Below are 21,366 nucleotides of genomic sequence, written 5' to 3' on the forward strand. Positions count from 1 at the left end.
GGTTCCAAAAAATTGCTTGACTGACCCTAGGAGCTAGTGCCACAAATGCATTCATGAGCAAGTGGTGTTTCAGAGAAATATATCAATACAGCAATATCCTTCAACATCAAAACATTTCTTAATTTTATTTTTTCAAACAACAACTGAATTTTCTCTGATGTCAAACAATAACCTACATATATCGTATACATCCTTACATCAGGTGAGAGTATTCTGTAATACAATAAGAATATTGCCCGTGTACATTTTACAAATTTAAAGAGGATATTACATGAGTGTCTTTTCATATTGAATTTATTAAACGAGTTGAACGAAATAATAAAATGCGAGGCTGTGCCGAGCATTTTATTAATTTTATTCAACGAGTTTAATAAATTCAATGTGGAAAGTCACAAATGTAATATTCTTTTTATCACATGTTAGCCTTTCTTGTCGAAACATCAAAGATTCGACTTTCTTTTACTACACAAACAAGACAATTTGACCGACATCGCTTATACAATAAATGGTGTCGACGTCAAAGCTTTATTACACTAGTGTTTTTTTATTTAATGGCTTTATTACACTTCCGCGACGTCAAACATGTAATAAATAATTTTAAAGTACTCTCTAATGCAAGTAAATAGCAAATAATGCAGCCAAAAATACAAACATGACTGGAAAAAAAACTTTCCTGGCAAAATGTATATAATGGCAGAAAAGGTATAAAAATATGAGGAGTGTTTTACCTGGTCCTCATTCTCCTCAGAGAAAGTAACTGCAGTCAGCTTATTGTTGATCTGAAGAAGGTACTCATTCACAATAAAGTTGATAGCTTTCTTCTCCATAGGTCTGATAGTATCATCAGTAAACAAACCTTCCCGGCCTTCCTCTTTCATCGTCTCCGGGGCAACATGTTCATTCTCTGCAATATAAATATTGTTTTTCTTTACAAATAGACCAGTTCACAAAATAGATGTAACAGTTTTATGCCAATTTAAAATGCATGCACAAAAAACGCCCATTAAATCTATGGTATGCCTAAAACTATCTCAATTTGGAAAGAACATAAAAGTAATAGCACATTGGTTTGCTTTATAGAAATATATTGTTAGATATAAAAAATTTCATATAATATGTTTACCTGCTTCCTTAGTAAGACTCGCTCTTAGTGACTTTATTGTGTCATGGGCCTTCCTTAGCTCAAACTCAAGCACTGAAAATACAACAAGTATGTGTGCACAATGAAAGAAATCATAGTAACTAAAATTATTTTGAAACCATACGAAAGAAGAAGCACTGAGATGCCTCCTGCAAAATGAACAAAATCATGACAAAAACAACAATAAAATAACAGCCAGTCGTAAACAAAATAAGTAAACAACTTCTACAGCAAATAATACAGCAAGAACTTAAGATAATGAAAATGAGAATCCACATTTAATATTAAACAATACCTTTCGATGAGATATAGGTACACTGCCTTCTTCTGCAAGTTACTGAAACAAGCCAATAATGAAGAAGACTATATTCTCCTTATTTATTATGAATTTAAACTGGTCTTACCCGCTACTCTCTCATCTTACCTGCTACTCTCTCATCAACTTGTCTTTCTCCATCATCTGAATACCTTGCAAAATCCAATGAGTCAAAAGTCTGTATACTTGATGTCCTTGCTGAAAGTAAGCCAATTAGGTTCTTTTAGTCGTCAGTTTAAAGAAAATTATTGAAAATTTGATGTAGTTAACATAAAGTATGGCCACCAGTTTTTAACCTCTGCCCTGCTACATTTCTTCAATGATGGTTTGGTCCATCTTTCAATTTAGGCAGTACCATTTACCATTTGAAGGGGTGGTCACTGAAAATATATTGACTGAAAGCGAACAGTGCAGACCATGATCAGCCTGCATGAATCGCAAAGGCAGAAAGACTTGCCACCAGCAGGCTAAAGTTAAAAAAACTTCACCAGTTACTGTTTGTCTGATTAAATGATGCATTTTTATTTTACACAGTAAGATCCTTTCTCCATTCAGCATTGTAGGTAAAATGACATAAAACTATCAGTTCAGTTAACACTTTCATCAGAACTGAAGAGGATGTTCTGTTTTAATGAAATTATTCCACTTATTGTGTGCTTCAAAAATTTTGGGGGATACTTTTGTTTCATAGTTTTAACACAGTACACATGTTTTACTGGCTTATAGTATATATATATATAGTACATAAAAAGGGGGAAATTTGTCAAAATAACAGGCAGGTTTACAGAACTTGGTTTGTAAACTACACAGGTACCGACTACCGTACTGCATGCATTTACAGGTATGCGTGAAGTTTCAATCAAATCCATGAAAAGGTTTTTGAAATATTAAAGGAAATGCCAATTTCTAGGCATTTTCAAAATGAACTAGGTGTGAGTTATAATGCTACTTGTTGACAATGCAAGACTGTAAGCTTTTGAATCACCTTGGATTGGGGTTCACCATAGCTACAACAATAACCAGAAATACAAGATAAGTTGATGGTCTGGCAACCTATATAGGGCTGTCTAGAAGTCTGGTAATCAATATGAAGGCTGAAAATGGTATTTGAAGAGAGGAGACTAAAATTAATTACTCAAAAATATGTGATTTCAAAATTGTTGTCATTTTTTTTCATGGTTTTAAATATATTGCAAGTGCTAGGATACAGAAAATTTATAATTACAGTCGAATACCGTTACCTCGATATTCAAGGAACTGTAAAAATTGCATCAACGTATCCGAAGTTCGACGTAACGATATCGACTATCTGGAACTACTCTGTACTTTTGTTGGACCTCAATATTGTCATTATATCCAATGCCTTTTTTCTGAGGGTTTGAAAGGGGAAAGAAATAATATAAAACGTAAATATGATTTTAATTTTATTGACAAATAAATCATCTTAATTAAATACATACATACAACTTTTCATTTTTTTCAAAATATACATTTAAACATTAGCATTTTTATTCCTTCCCGAAGCATGTCTGAATGCAGTGGTAATGTTCCTAGCTGTGTAGTCACTTTGACTGTGCTTCGATAACTAAAATTTGCCAGTTAAATACGCATATTGTTATTCAATCCTAAATGGCAGATTTCTACTCTGTCAAGTAGAAATTGTTTCATCCAAATTAGTTGTTATATTGGTAAACAGTTTGCTGCATGCACAATGTTTAATAAGACTTATTATTGGGAATTAAATGAAAACTTCCTGACATTTAAATTGGATTAAAGAATATATATCAAACAAAACAAACACACAAACTAACTTGTATATGATTAATACATCGCCGAACAACAAAACGTTGATTTTCACACCTTACAATTAACATGGATATTTTTTTGACAAGCTGTGATATCGAAGAAACCAGATGTAAAAACAGTACAGGTATGTTGACGGGACTGAAAAATCTCATCGAGCTAAACAAAATATGGAGCTTATCATATCGAGGTAATGATAAATAATTACATTACAATAAATAGGGAAAAATCGGGACCGACTCAAACACATCGTACTAACCGGAGTATCGAGCTAACCGATATCGAGGTAACGATATTCAACTGTATTTACCCCTGAGAAAAGCATGTTCGTTACTGTGATACATTATTAATAGTAATTAAAAACTTGTTTGCTATATAATGGAAGCCTTTTTCAAACTTAGCTTTCTCTCAGGACTGAAGGATTAAAATAAACCTATGCTTTTCTTTTGTAATTTAACCTTTGATTGTGTTCATAAACAGTTTAAATCTTCTTTCTGATTGAGTAAATAATGATGACTAATGGAAATCGATATTACACTTTCATCATGTTCATACTCAATAACTCTCTAATCCCCCTAATATTTAATGAATTTAATTGACTTAAGTTAAAAGTGAAAGAATTTTTAACAAAGTTCATAAAATCATACCTTAGAAACTTTAAATTCACAAAAACAAAATCCATAAATAACGATTCTTTACCACTAGATTTGTTTTCAAAATGACGAGTACTCTGATCACAAGCCAACTGCAATGGTGGGCAAAATACTGCAGTACCCATTTGAAACTTATATATATAAGTCATTTTCAAATGGCTTTGTGTGGTTATTTTATGCCAGAATAAAAGAAAAATGGATGATTGGAATTAAAAATATATCAAACTAAAATTTAAGTGTGTGGCATTTAATTTGACAATATTATAGCATGCCAGACTTCTGGCACCATTTCTGGTTAGGTTACAGTTACACATACAGAGTATGTTTCAGCTCAGAGATCCAGAACAGCATATACCATCTCTCAGGGATCAAATTCAACTTTTTATCTCACTAGCAAATTTGCTAGTGCCATTTTTGTCCAAGTTAGCAAGATGATGGGTTCCACACATTAGCAATTATTCAAAAACTGTTTACATGCTTTTATTAAGTTCTTTTGCTGTTGTTTGGTTTCAAGCAAAAGTTCACGGTCCGGACAGGCCGGGGACTTTCTGGTTTTGAAAGTAGGTTTTGAAGGTTCTGGTTTTGAAGTAGTCTCCGCGGGCCTTTTTGCACTCAGAAACATGTTATTTTCCTCTCCATTTCCGCAGAAACTTTGCAAATTACAGACCAAAATGAAAACAAATATGCCTAGACACTTACTTAGATATCCGATAATTACTTTTGTATAAAGCAACAAGCGTCTATTATCGGTAAATTAACTGCCCAAAACATGCCAAAGGAGTTTTTAAACAGAAAAGGACAGTTTGAGCAAATTCCCTAATTTTCGAACGTGATAGCGGAAGTATTCGAGTGCCATGATTTTCAACTCACATTTTTTATTTTTACTCTAATTTCGCGAGTTAGCGACCGCTAAATTTGATCCATGTCTCTGAATCATTTAGGTTTTAGCTAGTTTACATCTGACATACTCATACAACAACGTAAAATTGTCTTTCATTAAATATATATAAATAATTACGTAATGTTGATGGTGGGGAATCTTCCTTGGATCTCTCAAAATTTCCTGGATTTGAGAAAAAATCTCTCAATCTTGGCAGCTCCCTTCCAGCTTCAACAAGTTCTGTGTGTAGTTCTAGAGCTGTTAAAGTTAATTTCTCCTTTAAAAGTTTTGAAGCAATAGAGTCCCAAGACACCTCTTGGGGATCGTTTGTCTGAACTTTGATTTTGTTGTCATCTTCAGGCTCGTTTTCAAGAAAATCGTCTTCATCACTCAAAAATGGATTCGTGTTTGTGTCGTCCGCCATGTTTATGTCACGTGATCAGTACTTCCGTGTTTTGACTGGTTTTAGCTGATGCGATCTAATATTTCGGCTTGTGAGGATATGAAATTGAACCAGTCTTCGTTTTCATCACGTGACTTTAGGCGCGGAAAAAGTGTCAACAATAAATTCAACAATGGCACAGGGAAAAGTGACAGATTTTTTTTCTACGAGAAAAAGAAACCCAGGGCTTCAACCATCAAAAAGAAGAAAGGTTGAAATATCTAGCACAGAGGTAGATATTTCGTCTTTGGATAGAACAAATGTAAACCCGTACAGAAATCTTGCACAAGGTAAGGAAGTGGAAACGGAGGATGCGAGGAAAGAGAATACAGTTTTCTCCCCATTACAAACGCGAGCATCGAGGAAAGCAAAAACTGTGCAGGTATCGACCACGATTACGAAGAAGACAACTAGGACACGGAAGGCCAAGGTAGATCCTAAACAGAAGTTGATACCCCAATCATTTGTAGACCCGTTGACGTCTGAAAGTAAAGGGGAAATAACTCTAGCAGAAGCTGTCACCTCGTCATGGGACGATCATGATGGACCCATTACTACACCAGTCAAAGATATTGCAGAACCAGTGTCAAATGCTCGTAAAAGGACAAGAAATGGAAAGACAGGACAGAAGGAATTGCAGAAAAGTGATGAGGCTACACCAGAAAAAAGACAGCCTTGCATGGAGCCCCAAAAGGTGGAAACTAAAGCTCGCAAAAAATTGCAGCTTAAACATGCACAGGTATAGCACAGTTGTCGTATTTAATTTTTGCCTTGTTTAATCAACCATTATTAGCTTGTCTGATTTTGGAAAAAAATCTATGAGGTATTGATGTCACTTGATCGTTGGTGTTGGTTAACTTTTTTAAATGTCACCTTTTCTCAAACACTCTAAGAGCTACAGCTTTCAAACTCTGCACACTTGTTTACCATCATTAGAGGACTATGTAGGCCAAGAACCATAACTTTGATATGTATTTTGTTAGAATTATGGCCCTTTTTGTACTTAAAATATGAAATATGAAAGTGTTCTTAGGGGGTGACTTTAATTTAGGTGACATAGACTGGGAGATGGGATGTGTACCTGCAGGCAGCAGAGATAAACAACATTGTGATAAGTTGCTAGACATCTCTAAGAATTCTTGCTTGGAACAGATAAATACGCTACCAACACAACAAGATAGAATTTTGGATTTACTTCTTACAAGCCATCCAGGACTTGTTCAAAAACATACAACTGCCCCACCAATAGGGCTTAGTGACCATGATATATTAACAGTTTCCACACTAATCAAGCCATTCGTAGGCAGGAAGCCACCCAGAACTGTGTACAACTACAAAAAGGCGAATTGGACAGGATTAAGGGAGGACATATTTAAATTCAGTAAAAATTATTTCAAATGTGATCCTCGAAAAAATACAATAGAAGAGAATTGGAACTATCTAAAGAAAGAAATATTCTCATCCATGGATAAATACATTCCAACAAAATTACTGAAAAGCAAACCAGACATACCCTGGCTTACCAGGGAGATAAAAAGAATGATAAGAAAGAAATACAGACTTTATCGTAAAGCAAAAAAATCAGGCAGGTTGCATGATAGAAACCAGTTTATAGATTATCGGAAATTAGTGCGGAACAAACTTCACACCTCGTATTATAATCACATTAGTAATTTACTGGATCCTGAAGAAGACAGGAGTTCAAAGTCTTTTTGGAAATATATAAAATCAAGAAAACAGGACAGTGTCAGTATTGGAACTCTAAAAGCCAACGGTATCATTGCAGAAAATGCAAAAGATAAATCTGAACTTTTGAACGATCAATTCTGCTCGGTATTTACAAAGGAAAACCTGGACTTTATTCCATCTAAAGGTTCCTCACCACATCCCTCCATGCCTAAAATTATTATAACAGATAACGGAGTGTTCAATTGCATAAAAAGGCTTAACGTAAAGAAAGCTAGTGGGCCGGAAAAAATGCCCATTGCGGTCTTAAAAGAAATACAGACAGAAATCACACCAGTATTATCTAGTTTATTTCAACAATCTTTGGACACTTCAGAGATCCCATCAGATTGGAAAAAAGCAAATATAGTACCTGTTTACAAAAAAGGTGACAGATCTAAACCATCAAATTATAGGCCAGTTTCATTAACAGCCATAGTATCAAAAATGTTGGAGCACATAGTTGTGTCACAGGTCATGAAACATTTAAATAATAAGCATATCTTGCATGAAAATCAACATGGATTCAGATCAAACCGTTCATGTGAATCGCAACTCCTTATCACAACTGAGGACATAACTAGCTATATGGATAAAGGGAAACAAGTAGATATGGCGATACTGGACTTCTCCAAAGCCTTTGATAAGGTATCACATCGTAGGCTATCATCTAAGTTAGATTTTTATGGCATACGGAATGAAACCCTATTCTGGATAGACGAATTCCTTCGAGGGAGAGTGCAACAAGTAGTTATTGATGGAGAAACTTCCCGTTCGTCCGTTGTAACCTCTGGAGTCCCACAAGGGACAGTGTTGGGTCCGACTTTATTTTTGATATACATCAACGACATCGCTGATGACATCAGTTCCACAATAAGATTATTTGCGGACGATTGTGTAATTTACAGGTCAGTAACATCTTCGGAAGATAATACTATATTGCAAAATGATCTAAATAAATTAGTTGAATGGAGCGATCTGTGGCAAATGGAATTTAATGTGGACAAGTGTGCCATCATGAAACTTTCCACAAGACATAATAAAGGTAATTTCAACTACCAAATGAAAGACAAAACTTTACAAACAGTAGAACATCACCCATACTTAGGCGTTGAACTATCTGAAAACATGAAGTATAATCTCCACATTGAAAATATAACAAACAAAGCTTCAAGCGTATTGGGATTTATAATAAAAGGAACCTTAAACACTGTCCTTTGAAGGTCAAGGAGCGTGCATATCAAACACTCGTCCAATCCAAATTGGAATATAGTTCTACAATATGGAATCCACACCAGCAAACACAAATAAAACAAATAGAGCAAATCCAGAGGAACACTGCAAGATTTGTGATGGGGAAACCCTATAATTACCAGAATCCTGGAAGTGTAACATCTATGATGCAGGCATTGAAATGGCAAACGCTAGCACATCGTAGAAAAACAGCTGATTTAGTATTAATGTATAAAGTAATGAACAACTTGGTTGCAGTACCGCCACATTATCATCCACAACTTGCAAAAGTGCAAATAACTAGGTATAGTCACCCATACAAACTATTGACATATAGCTGTAACCTGAACATTTATCGATATTCATTTTTCCCAAGGACGGTCCTTGTATGGAACAGTCTTCCTACAGCAGTGGTTACATCAACAACGTTGGATAGCTTCAAGATCGCAGTCCAACAACCCGGCATCCATTGAAAATATATGGAACATTGTACAGTGTATATAACAGTTGGATTTTAAAAAGTGAGAGCACGTTTTGGGAACAACCGACACCCACAAATTGTACAGCACGTTGCAGTTTTTAACCCCTCCCACTCAACACGATGTCCGCCTGCGGATGAAGTTGAGGATTTTCGTCAAAGTAAAAAAAATCAAGTTTCTTGGTTGAAGTTTTTGTTTAGGTCCTTCTTTTCTCAAAAACTATAAGAGCTACAGCTTTGAAACTTTGCATACTTGTTTATCATCATAAGGGGACAATGTAGGGCAATAACTTTAATCTGCATTTTGTCAGAATTATGGCCCTTTTTGTACTGAAATCTGAACTATTGCAACTCATTTCTTACATGTTGTCCAGACAGGTGATGGCACCCATAGGCGGTGCTCTTATTTTACCCTTATAAATGTGAAATGGTTATTTGTTGCCATGCAACAATGTTCACTAGTCCTGCAATGATTTAGTGTCCTATTTTTTTGTTGACAACTTTTACACATGTACAAAAGCGTATCGAATACTGCAAGTAACTGGATGAAACTGATGCAGTCTGATTTATGTCATTGCAACACATGGACACCTGCAAGTACCGAAAACATCATATGTGTTTGACAGATAAATTAAAGCCTCCTTGTATCATTATGTAGATAATGTAGTATACTCACAGCGCATGCGTATATTTTATACACACCCAGCTTGGGATGTTGCTTCAGTTGTTGTTAAGGCGCACTCATATAATAAACATATACTTAGAGAAAGTGTATTATGATATGACAGCCAAGCATTTACCACCATTAGAAATAGGAGATTCGGCACAAATTCAGCAAGCAAATAAAAATTGGAGTCCTGCAGTAGTAGTGCAAAAACATCATGATAGGTCATACTCTGTTAAAACACCTGACGGTAACACATATCGTCGCAATAGGAGGCATTTGTTACAGACTAATGAATCAAAAGAGTGCATACCTGATGTTGACATGCAAATTGTGGAAAATAACAACCTTTCGGTGCCTCAAGAAAATTCTGACTGTATTTCACAATTCTCTGATAAAAACAATAAAAGGTCAGATAGTGAAGCAAGTGAAAAAACATATATGAGTAAATCTGGCAGGGCAGTTAAACCTCCGACAAGATTAATTGAAACAATGTAAGATGATAACAGATAGCGGAACACGCTTGCTATGTAAACAGTGAACAGAGATGATTAAGTGTTGATAGCAAAAATATGCCATTCATGGAGAAACAGACTTTATGAAAGAAATTTTACGTTATAGTAAATTTGGAGTATTTTGATTTATTTTATTTTAGCTTTCAGAAATTGTGTTCCTTGTTCTTTGTCAAAAAGGGAGATGTATCATTATGTAGATAATGTAGTATACTCACAGCGTATGCGTATATTTTATACACACCCAGCTTGGGATGTTGCTTCAGTTGTTGTTAAGGCGCACTCATAAAATAAACATATAGTAAGAATACTGTGTTGGTCATTCTTTACAATAAGACACTCCTCTGCAAATACCATTTTAAGTATTCACATTAATTACCTGACCTAGACAGCCCTATAGTATATGGGTTTAGAGATCTGGTAAACAGACAGACTGACTACAGAATCTTGGTCAATAGGTCTCAAGTTAATATGTGTTCCATTTGTTTTCCAGGAAAAGAAAGAAAATGACTCAGAATCAAAGGGTGAAACAGAGTCTGCAGATCCAGAGAAGGAAATTGCAGAACCCTCAGCACCAGACAGCACTGTTCCTTTACCTGAGGTGAATAAGAGCAGTGTCAAAATGTCTGCAAATGTTGCTGCTGCTTTGGAAAAGTGTAAAAATATGAAAGCCAAAAAACCAGAGGTATGACTTAGACCTTCAAAAATATTTCAAGTAAAAATTTACTAAAATTGGTCAAGATAGAAATAGATCCGTAATAGATTCATTTAAAATTTACTAAATTCATAATTTAATGGAGCTGAACTTTCGACATTAAGCATGTATTGTCTTTGACACTTGACTCTTGGAAACTATGATATTGTTTTGAAAACTGTCAGAGTACAACTTCAAGCTTATGTTTTCATTTCATTAGAACAATGGATTAAGTGTTAATTTAAGTCTTTGTGGCCGAGTGGTTAGGGTAGCTGACATGGTATTCTTAGGATGTAGAAATCTCTCATATCAGGAAGAAATCTAGGAAAGTTGTACCCTGATGACTGTGATTATGTCTTCTTCTAACACCAGAAGCTTGAAAGTTGCCATTCATTTTTATATGAGTGTGACATTAAAACCAACAAAACTGTTAATGGATTGAAATAAACTAAATAAATGCAATTAATTTGTAGGTGAAAACAGCTTCATTTCATGACATGAAAACAAATCTTGCAAAAGTAGGTAACCTTGACGACCTGAAAGCTCGTCTTGCCCAGATGAAAGAAACAAGACAGAAAATACAGGGACCGAAACTGAAGAAATTTGATAAGATTGAAATTGAAGTAAAGAGTGAAAGGTACTTGTATATAGTATGTTTCTTTGTGCATTTGCTTTCTCTGTAACAATCTTGTAATGGTGTTTATTTATTGGAGCTGGTCCACTGAAACAATTGGACAAATTGGCAAACTAGAAGCAATGTTTACTCCGTTTTGTCATTCAAACCTCTTCCAGTTGTTGAATTTTTGCATGTGAAAAAACTGTTTAGCTGACATAAAGGTAGTCCTATCCTGTGCCGTGTTTGCTCCTGAAAATAATGCCCATCATGTAAGAAGTCCTCCCAACAACTGAAGATTTATAATTGATCTAAATTATGTTAGCGTTACTTGACATGAAAACTTGTATAGTTAAATGTGAGTAATTTTGTCTTGGAAAAATCCCCAAATAAGGGATGCATGTATATACACCAGTTTAGTCTAAATTTAGATGATTTTCCTCTTCAAAACAATTGTGTATCATTTTGGTAAAAGGAAACAAGCTTCAGGTTATGGGTCATGTTCAGATCAAATTTACAGCTTTACTGTCTACTTTTCACAATACAAGTTATATGAAGTTATTTTCATATCTGTCCTTTGTAGCTTAAGTCGCAGCTTGATAATACAGCACCCTAGCTAGAAACAATTAGCAGGGTGCAGCGCCCATTCCCAATGCTTGGGGCCTTTCTCAACCATCAAAAGCTGGAATGTCGCCATACAACCTATAATTCATTAAATGTGTCGTTGTGTGATGTTAAACCCAACAAAACAACATATCAAGGAATGAGACAAAGTCCAGTTTGTCGCTGCATGTATTATTTCAATGAAGTTCATTGTCAAATGGCATTATTTTAATTTCGTCAGTTTGATCTGCATTTACAGTGAGACAAAACCAAAAGTACCTGCATATGAGAGATTTCACCATCTGGCTACCCCAGCAGCCCCAACACTCAGCTTGCCATACAAATATCGACTGCTAGCAGAACAGTTCCGTGGGATGGACCAGGTAGTCAGTATGTTACACAACAGGAATGAAAACTGCACTTTCTCCAAACTCAAAGTTGCTGTTCAGGAACTAACGAAGAGGTATATTATTTTGTGTGTACAAAATAGCCATTGTAGAATAAGTAAGCAAATGCAGTTGTACTTTTCTCCAGCAAAGAGGTTGTTTTCCAAAAGGTCAAAATTCTTCCTCAGATTCTTACGAAACACTGGTACTGGTCAAGAATTGTCACTTATGACAGTGTTAAATGTGCAGGCAGTATTGGACCAGGAAAGATGGTATTAACAATGTCACCTAATTTCCAGTTAGAATGCATTAATGTACATTCCAGCTCTTGGATGTAATGTATAATTGCTTTCTTTTTGGAAAGGCCATTTTAATATTTTGAGCCTTAGTCTTGTAAAAGCATTGTTTTTATGGTTTCTGCATGTTTCACCTATCTCTTTTTAGCTCACCTGTCACATAGTGACAAGGTGAGCTTTTGTGATCATGCAGCGTCCGTCGTCTTTCGTCCGTCCGTGCGTCAGTCCATCCGTCCGTAAACTTTTGCTTGTGACCACTCTAGAGGTCACATTTTTTGTGGGATCTTTATGAAAGTTGGTCAGAATGTTCATCTTGATGATATCTAGGTCAGGTTCTAAACTGGGTCACGTGCCGTCAAAAACTAGGTCAGTAGGTCTAAAAATAGAAAAACCTTGTGACCTCTCTAGAGGCCATATATTTCACAAGATCTTCATGAAAATTAGTCAGAATGTTCACCTTGATGATATCTAGATCAAGTTTGAAACTGGGTTACGTGCTGTCAAAAACTAGGTCAGTAGGTCTAAAAATAGAAAAACCTTGTGACCTCTCTAGAGGCCATATATTTCATAAGATCTTCATGAAAATTGGTCAGAATGTTCACCTTGATGATATCTAGGTCAAGTTCGAAACTGGGTCATGTGCCATTAAAAACTAGGTCAATAGGTCAAATAATAGAAAAACCTTGTGACCTCTCTAAAGGCCATATTTTTCATGGGATCTGTATGAAAGTTGGTCTGAATGTTCATCTTGATGATATCTAGGTCAGGTTCTAAACTGGGTCACGTGCCTTCAAAAACTAGGTCAGTAGGTCTAAAAATAGAAAAACCTTGTGACCTCTCTAGAGGCCATATATTTCACAAGATCTTCATGAAAATTAGTCAGAATGTTCACCTTGATGATATCTAGGTCAAGTTTGAAACTGGGTCACGTGCTGTCAAAAACTAGGTCAGTAGGTCTAAAAATAGAGAAACCTTGTGACCTCTCTAGAGGCCATATATTTCATAAGATCTTCATGAAAATTGATCAGAACGTTCACCTTGATGATATCTAGGTCAAGTTCGAAACTGGGTCATGTGCCATTAAAAACTAGGTCAATAGGTCAAATAATAGAAAAACCTTGTGACCTCTCTAAAGGCCATATTTTTCATGGGATCTGTATGAAAGTTGGTCTGAATGTTCATCTTGATGATATCTAGGTCAGGTTCTAAACTGGGTCACGTGCCGTCAAAAACTAGGTCAGTAGGTCTAAAAATAGAAAAACCTTGTGACCTCTCTAGAGGCCATATATTTCACAAGATCTTCATGAAAATTAGTCAGAATGTTCACCTTGATGATATCTAGATCAAGTTTGAAACTGGGTTACGTGCTGTCAAAAACTAGGTCAGTAGGTCTAAAAATAGAAAAACCTTGTGACCTCTCTAGAGGCCATATATTTCATAAGATCTTCATGAAAATTGGTCAGAATGTTCACCTTGATGATATCTAGGTCAAGTTCGAAACTGGGTCATGTGCCATTAAAAACTAGGTCAATAGGTCAAATAATAGAAAAACCTTGTGACCTCTCTAAAGGCCATATTTTTCATGGGATCTGTATGAAAGTTGGTCTGAATGTTCATCTTGATGATATCTAGGTCAAGTTCGAAACTGGGTCACGTGCCGTCAAAAACTAGGTCAGTAGGTCTAAAAATAGAAAAACCTTGTGACCTCTCTAGAGGCCATATATTTCATGAGATCTTCATGAAAATTGATCAGAATGTTCACCTTGATGATATCTAGGTCAAGTTCGAAAGTGGGTCACATGCCATCAAAAACTAGGTCAGTAGGTCAAATAATAGAAAAACCTTGTGACCTCTCTAGAGGCCATATTTATGATGGGATCTGTATGAAAGTTGGTCTGAATGTTCATCTTGATGATATCTAGGTCAATTTCGAAAATGGGTCACGTGCCTTCAAAAACTAGGTCAGTAGGTCAAATAATAGAAAAACCTTGTGACCTCTCTAAAGGCCATATTTTTCATGGGATCTGTATGAAAGTTGGTCTGAATGTTCATCTTGATGATATCTAGGCCAAGATTGAAACAGGGTCATGTGCGGTCAAAACCTAGGTCAGTAGGTCTAAAAATAGAAAAACCTTGTGACCTCTTTAGAGGCCATACTTGTGAATGGATCTCCATAAAAATTGGTAAGAATATTCATCTTGATGATATCTAGGTCAAGTTTGAATGTGGGTCACGTGTTCGAAAGTGGGTCACGTGCCTTCAAAAAGTTGGTCAGTAGGTCAAATAATGAAAAAACGTTGTGACCTCTCTAGAGGCCATACCCTTGAATGGATCTTCATGAAAATTGGTCAGAATGTTCACCTTGATGATATCTAGGTCAAGTTTGAAACTGGGTCACGTGCCTTAAAAAACTAGGTCAGTAGGTCAAATAATAAAAAAAACGTGACCTCTCTAGAGGCCATACTTTTCATGGGATCTGTATGAAAGTTGGTCTGAATGTTCATCTTGATGATATCTAGGTCAAAATCGAAACTGGGTCAACTGCGGTCAAAAACTAGGTCAGTTGGTCTAAAATTATTAAAATCTCTTGACCTCTCTAGAGGCCATATTTTTCAATGGATCTTCATGAAAATTGATCTGAATGTTCACCTTGATGATATCTAGGTCAGTTTCGAAACTGGGTCACGTGCGGTCAAACTAGGCCAGTAGGTATAAAAATAGAAAAACCTTGTGACCTCTCTAGAGGCCATATTTTTCATGAGATCTTCAGGAAAATTAGTGAGAATGTTCACCTTGATGATATCTAGGTAAAGTTCAAAACAGGGTCACGTACCTTCGAAAACTAGGTCAATAGGTCAAATAATAGGAAAACCTTGTGACCTCTCTTTCAATGGATCCTCATGAAAATTGGTCAGAATTTTTATCTTGATAATATCTAGATCAGGTTCAAAACTGGGTCACATGAGCTCAAAAACTAGGTTACTATGTCAAATAATAGAAAAAACGACATCATACTCAAAACTGGGTCATGTGGGAAGAGGTGAGCGATTCAGGACCATCATGGTCCTCTTGTTGTTATAAGTGCAAGCTCTCTTCAAAATAAATTCGGTGCCCGCCCACTTAGCTCAGTAGGTAAGAGCGTTGGTCTACGGACCTCTGGGTCGCGAGTTAGATCCTCGGGCGGGGCGTATGTTCTCCGTGACTATTTGATAAACGACATTGTGTCTGAAATCATTAGTCCTCCACCTCTGATAATTCATGTGGGGAAGTTGGCAGTTACTTGCGGAGAACAGGTTTGTACTGGTACAGAATCCAGGAACACTGGTTAGGTTAACTGCCCGCCGTTACATGACTGAAATACTGTTGAAAAACGGCGTTAAACCCAAAACAAACAAACAAATCAAAATAAATTCACAGACATTTTTTTTTGTGGTACCTTTTACTAAAACTGTTCAAGCAAGCTGTGAAACCCAGGTAAGAAATTTAGGGCTATTAGGGCCCTCTTGTTTCAAATTAATGCCAATAATTAACAGGAAATGTGTCTAATTGGACATTTTTGTATGAAAGTACGATGAACCTGGCAGATCACAGGCAAGGTTTGCTAAGTTCTTTAAGTGATGTTTTGTGCGGTGTGCATTGCATAGTATAAGAATTAACATAGGACTGTTATTATATTTCAGGAATTTTGAGAAACAGCATATCAGTAAGATTAAGACGGTATACCCAGATGCATATGACTTGCGACAAGAAAAGGGCTTACAGAACTTGCAGGGTTTCAAACAGTCAGGGTACCAGCTGACAGTAGCAGCAAGGCTCGATGATGCAGGTTTGTTTTTACACAGAAAACTGTCGGCATACATAAATTCAAAATTGACAGATATAATTATCTTTGAAAATAATTTTATATCTTGTAATGAAATGTACTTTCAATTCGCCTCAGTGGCCAAATGGTTATGGTGATTGACTTTTTGCTTGTCTCTTGGTGTGTTCGTAACTGCTTGCCTTGTCGTGTGAGAAGCATGTCTGGCTTGCAGAAGGCCCATGGTTCTACCCAGGGTCCTGGGTCCTACCTATACTGGAAATAATGCCTAAAGGGGTACCTTTGGTTCAGTCATTTAAACATAGAAAATGCCATGTGATCTGAATTGTTTGTTTTTGGTATAGTGCCATTTTCAACAGTATTTCAGTTATGTAATGGCAGACAGTTAACCAAACCAGTGTTCTTGGATTCTGTCCCAGTAGAAGTCTGTTCTCCACAAGTAACTGCTAACTTCCCCTCATGAAACAGAGGTGGAGGACGAATGATACAGACACAATGTCTTCTATCATATTGCAATGAAGAATATATGCCTGAATAACAAACATACATTTGTTTTTTGCATGTGATTCAAACATACATGAATAACAAACCCACGACCCCGCGATCCGTATATGTGCTCTGTTGAGCTAAGTGGGTGGGCTTGTGATCTGAATTGGGTCATTATGACTTAAAACTTTATCATATGAAGATTTATCAAAAATAGCAATACTCAGTATTATACGAATATATAAGTTGCAAAAAGAATGCAATATTGCACTTTAATTTCAGATTCAAAGAATTCTCGCCAAACCTTTAAGGCTTCTCATCTTCTGGCAAGGAGAAATGTTTTCCACAACAGTTTAGTTCAGATTGTAAAACAACATCATAAGGTAAAAAAATACAGAACTTTTAACAGTGTCTTGGTACTGCTTTTGGATTCTGCAGTTGTGTTTCCAGACTTTACATTTCTAAAGCAAAATAAATGTTGCCACTTCGGTTGTTCATGAAGTGATAGAAAGTACTGTTTTAACTAATATCATTGTGTCTTTTACCAACATTTATGATCATTTTTAAAAAGACTAAGATCAAACATTTTAGAAAATTCCTATTTCATTTACATTACAGGAATTTTTATCAAAGCTGAGTCGACCTTTATCTATACCTGATGACAAAATAACAAGATGGCATCCAAAGTTCCCACTTGACGAGGTGCCAGATATTTTAGAGAGTCCACTTCCCCAGCCGCCAGATGTACAGACATATCAGACTGCGAAAGATGTCCTAGAAAGTACACGAGGAAATCTCTCGCCAAAGGTAAAATTGTCTCAGTTGCTGTTGATCTATAGTAGTGTTTAGATTTAGTGCTTGATAAAAAGTTTATATGTTTTTACATGGGGGTCATTCAGAATGTCCCATAAAAAGTGGAAGTTTTGTTTCTGTTTTTTGTGGGGTGGGGGGGGGTTGTTTAAAGAAAAGAACAAAATGATGCATATGTATGCAATAGAGCTATGTAAAATATCCATTAACATTAACAAGTGCAAAAAGGTTATGTGCTCATAACCAAATTACTTCTCATTCATCAAACAAAGTTTTATGTGTAGGTAACTAAAGTCATATCTTTCTATTTTGTGATAGTGAGATTTCAGTTTTGCTTGTACAGGTAAATTTAGGATTAAATCCTAAATTTACATGTACAAGCAAAACTGAAATTTTATTATTTCACTAAATGGTTGAGATGTCAATTTAGAACAGTGCAAGTTATTAATGGTTTTTAATCAGTTACTAGATAATGCTTAGCCCTACAGCCCCTAAACTTTGCTAATTGTTTGCCAGTGATCAGTGGGTGTCCCCCATCCTTTTGGGGTTGTAGGCGGTGTTTACATTTTAATTGAGGCTGACAATTACACACCCAGTTACATCTGTGACAGTTACCATAAGGTGCATAGGGGATTTACCAACGTCTTGTTTGATATTTGTTACGTTTTTCCTGACAAATTCTTTAATAAGTTTCATTTTGTTATATTAATGGGTAATGTCCTGATTTAAGGTTGAAGCAGCACTTAGATCTACAGTACTTGAAACCGAAAAGTCCTCCACTGCTGTTCCTGTCTCTACTCCTAAATCAGCTCCAACTCCGAAACCTACAGCCAGTATGAAAGGTGTTCCTCTATCCTTGCTGGAAAAGATTCGAGCAAAAGAGGCAGCAAATACTGCTGCTGCGCTCTGCAGGGATCCAAAAGAAGAGAAGCGTTTGGTAATGTTAAAACGCTTGCCAGATGTGATGAGGATTATACGATCTCACTTTGTTACGGAAAAGAAGCCTGCTCTACCTTTAGATTCAGTCATACAGAGAGTGTTTGACAGCTACAAGACAAGCATTGCTCAAGGTTTGTGTCTTTCTTTAGAAATTCTCAAACTTGTCAAATTAACTGATTAAAGAGTGAGTGTATTTTTAACTAAAATATTGGGACAGACTCAGTAATTTTGTTTTAAAATTGCATAAATGGTGTTTGATGAAATGCGTCACTTGGCTGGCAAAAACTAGTATGGTTTGTATAATACAATGTACTAGCAACATTGATCACTGGAAATTTATGTGATATTATAAGCAGGGAGGACTTTCAACCACAGGAAAGATTCAAATTTTCTGTGTTTATGCTGTCGGTGAAGGTTGTAATTTATCTTGATTATATTATTAGCTTGATGCTCGGGCCATTCAGTTAAGTTGTGGTTTTACCCAGTTGCTCTACATATCCTCAAGGATTTGAAGATCAACCAAATTTTTATATCTTAAATTTCCTGTTTGACTAGAATGCATTAAATGTGTATTAAAGGCATTGTGATGATATCAATGCAATTTTGCTGTAAATTTCAGGTGATGTAGAGCCTCATATCAACCTTTGTATGGAGATTGTCCCTGAATGGATTTCTAGCATACAGATCAAAAAAGGAAAATACCTGAAAATAGACAGAAATATTGACCTTCAACAACTCGCAGATAAAGTGAACAATATCGTAAAAGGCAAAAAATGAGGAACAAACTTTTAAGTGATTTTCAAATTGTGTTCAGTCAAAGACTATTGGTGTTGATGCCAATAAAAAGAAAAACCAAGAAGATTTTGATGGATTGACAGGGAAGTAGAAAGTTTCAGTGACAGATTATAGAATTCTTTGAAAAAGAAGGAACTACTTTTTTTCTGCAAGAATATTGGACACTTGCCCAGATTGGAGTTTGTTTGAGAAACATCCTCTTGTCAGGAAAAGGACAGTTTACCATGTTTTAGTATAGCAAGATTTGTTCTTAAATTTTTAACTCATATTTATTGTTACAAGCACACACATGTTTTTAATACACAATAAATTTTAGGTGTTTATGATAGGTGGGTAAGTATGTATCTTGCACACCATGTGCTCTAGTTTACATAGTGTTAGAAGGTAAACCATAGCTTGAGTTAAATTATTAAAATCTGTAATGTGAACATTTTAAGGTCATAGCAAGCCAGGTGTATGACTCCTGTTAATATCTTTCCAAAAATGTTTCATTCAACTATTTACTGTCCCAAGAGGTAATTCTCAAAAACTGTGTATAAAGACCTTGAAAAAGGAAGACTGGTGTTTAAAATTGTTCTGTTGATAATGCATATAATATTCATGATATTTTCTTTTTTGTACCAAACTTCTAGTTTACATGATTTATCTTGAAGGCTATATTTACCATGTAGGCCATGTCCAACTTTTGTGATTGTTGGATGTCTGTCCATCCACATCTGGTACAATGTTTTTTTATGCAACATTCACTTTTTCGCAGAAATTTTAAAATTTACACAATAGTGTATAATGACAAGAGTTTTATAAAGTTTGAATTATGGCCGAATGTTTACACTCTAGCGCCTAAGTTTCTTCTCCAGTGGACTCTGGCCGAGTGGTTAAGGTCCCTGACTTGGAATTACTTGCCTCGCACCACTGCAGGTTCCAAATTTTACTTTGGTTGAACAATTCTTTCAGGTGGGGAAGCAATCCATCTGACTTGCAGAAGATTTCTTGCTAGGCAGTTCTGTACTTTACATATTGTGATCAGGCAAATTTGAAATGGTATTTAATTGATGTTTAGGTGGCCTCGAGAGATATAGGGCAATCACGATCTACTTTTGTATGCATTAAATTTGTCTTTTCAGCTAAAATGTTTGTATTTGGGGGACATAGATGGATGATTATATGAGCCGCGCCATGAGAAAACCAACATAGTGGGTTTGCGACCAGCATGGATCCAGACCAGCCTGCGCATCCGCGCAGTCTGGTCAGGCTCCATGCTGTTCGCTTTTAAAGCCTATTGGAATTGGAGAAACTGTTAGCGAACAGCATGGATCCTGACCAGACTGCGCGGATGCGCAGGCTGGTCTGGATCCTTGCTGGTCGCATACCCACTATGTTGGTTTTCTCATGGCGCGGCTCATATACTAATGATTTGGCAGTAGACTTTTTGTCCAAATGCCTTGCTCACATTTGTGTCAAATGATCACCTCATCAATGCTAAATCGAGACCTAAGGTTTAAGCTCTGTATCTCCTAAACCCCATGAAGGATTTTTTATGAAACTTTGGTCAAATGATCACCTCGTCAAGACGATGTGCAGAACTTACGAGTCTGCCATGTTGGCTCAAGGTCAAGGTCACAACTTGAGGTCAAAATTTTGAGCCTTACATTTTGTGTCCACTCTGCATCTCCTAAACCCATTGAAGAATTTTCAAATTCATTGATGTCGTCATATATAGACTATAAAATATACTTGACAAAGTCGATGCTTCCACCCAATACCATCAAACATTTCACTATCCATAACAGCGGCGGGGGATATAGCAGTTTTTCAGACTGCCTTGTTACATAAGTTTAAAGACATGCTGCTGATACTGTGGTTCAACTATGACTTATACTGTTTTGTCGCCATTATATCGAAGCAAATAAATAAAATGGTTGTGATTAGGTTGTGGTCGGTCATGTTGAAGTGTATGTTAACATTTTTAGAAATAATTATTTTAATTATGTATGCTGTAGTTATAATATCTGTACTTGGATGTTGTACACACATATTTCTTCCATTTAGTTATGGAAATAAAGGAAAGGCAAACAAG

The 21,366-nt window shown here is 36.0% G+C and overlaps 2 protein-coding genes across 2 annotated transcripts in view; one reads left to right on the plus strand and one right to left on the minus strand.

Annotated features, from left to right (window-relative positions):
• The window catches only part of LOC123549353 (RAB11-binding protein RELCH homolog), a 140,844-nt gene extending 135,615 nt beyond the window's left edge, over positions 1–5,229 (minus strand). The window contains 4 exon segments of the mRNA XM_053545460.1: positions 729–904; positions 1,124–1,195; positions 1,566–1,655; positions 4,932–5,229. Of these exon segments, the coding sequence (XP_053401435.1) occupies positions 729–904; positions 1,124–1,195; positions 1,566–1,655; positions 4,932–5,217 (624 nt within the window). The 5' untranslated portion in view covers positions 5,218–5,229.
• Positions 5,230–5,327: 98 nt separating this feature from the next.
• Positions 5,328–21,366, plus strand: LOC123549352 (DNA replication factor Cdt1-like). Its single transcript, XM_045337375.2, has 9 exons — positions 5,328–5,974; positions 10,341–10,532; positions 11,015–11,178; positions 12,017–12,220; positions 16,120–16,265; positions 17,028–17,128; positions 17,364–17,552; positions 18,286–18,625; positions 19,114–21,366. The coding sequence occupies exons 1-9, from the start codon at positions 5,369–5,371 to the stop codon at positions 19,269–19,271; spliced, it is 2,100 nt and encodes a 699-aa protein (XP_045193310.2). The 5' UTR covers positions 5,328–5,368; the 3' UTR covers positions 19,272–21,366.

This window comes from Mercenaria mercenaria, chromosome 6 (genome assembly GCF_021730395.1).
Source record: "Mercenaria mercenaria strain notata chromosome 6, MADL_Memer_1, whole genome shotgun sequence".
Taxonomy (NCBI): domain Eukaryota; kingdom Metazoa; phylum Mollusca; class Bivalvia; order Venerida; family Veneridae; genus Mercenaria; species Mercenaria mercenaria.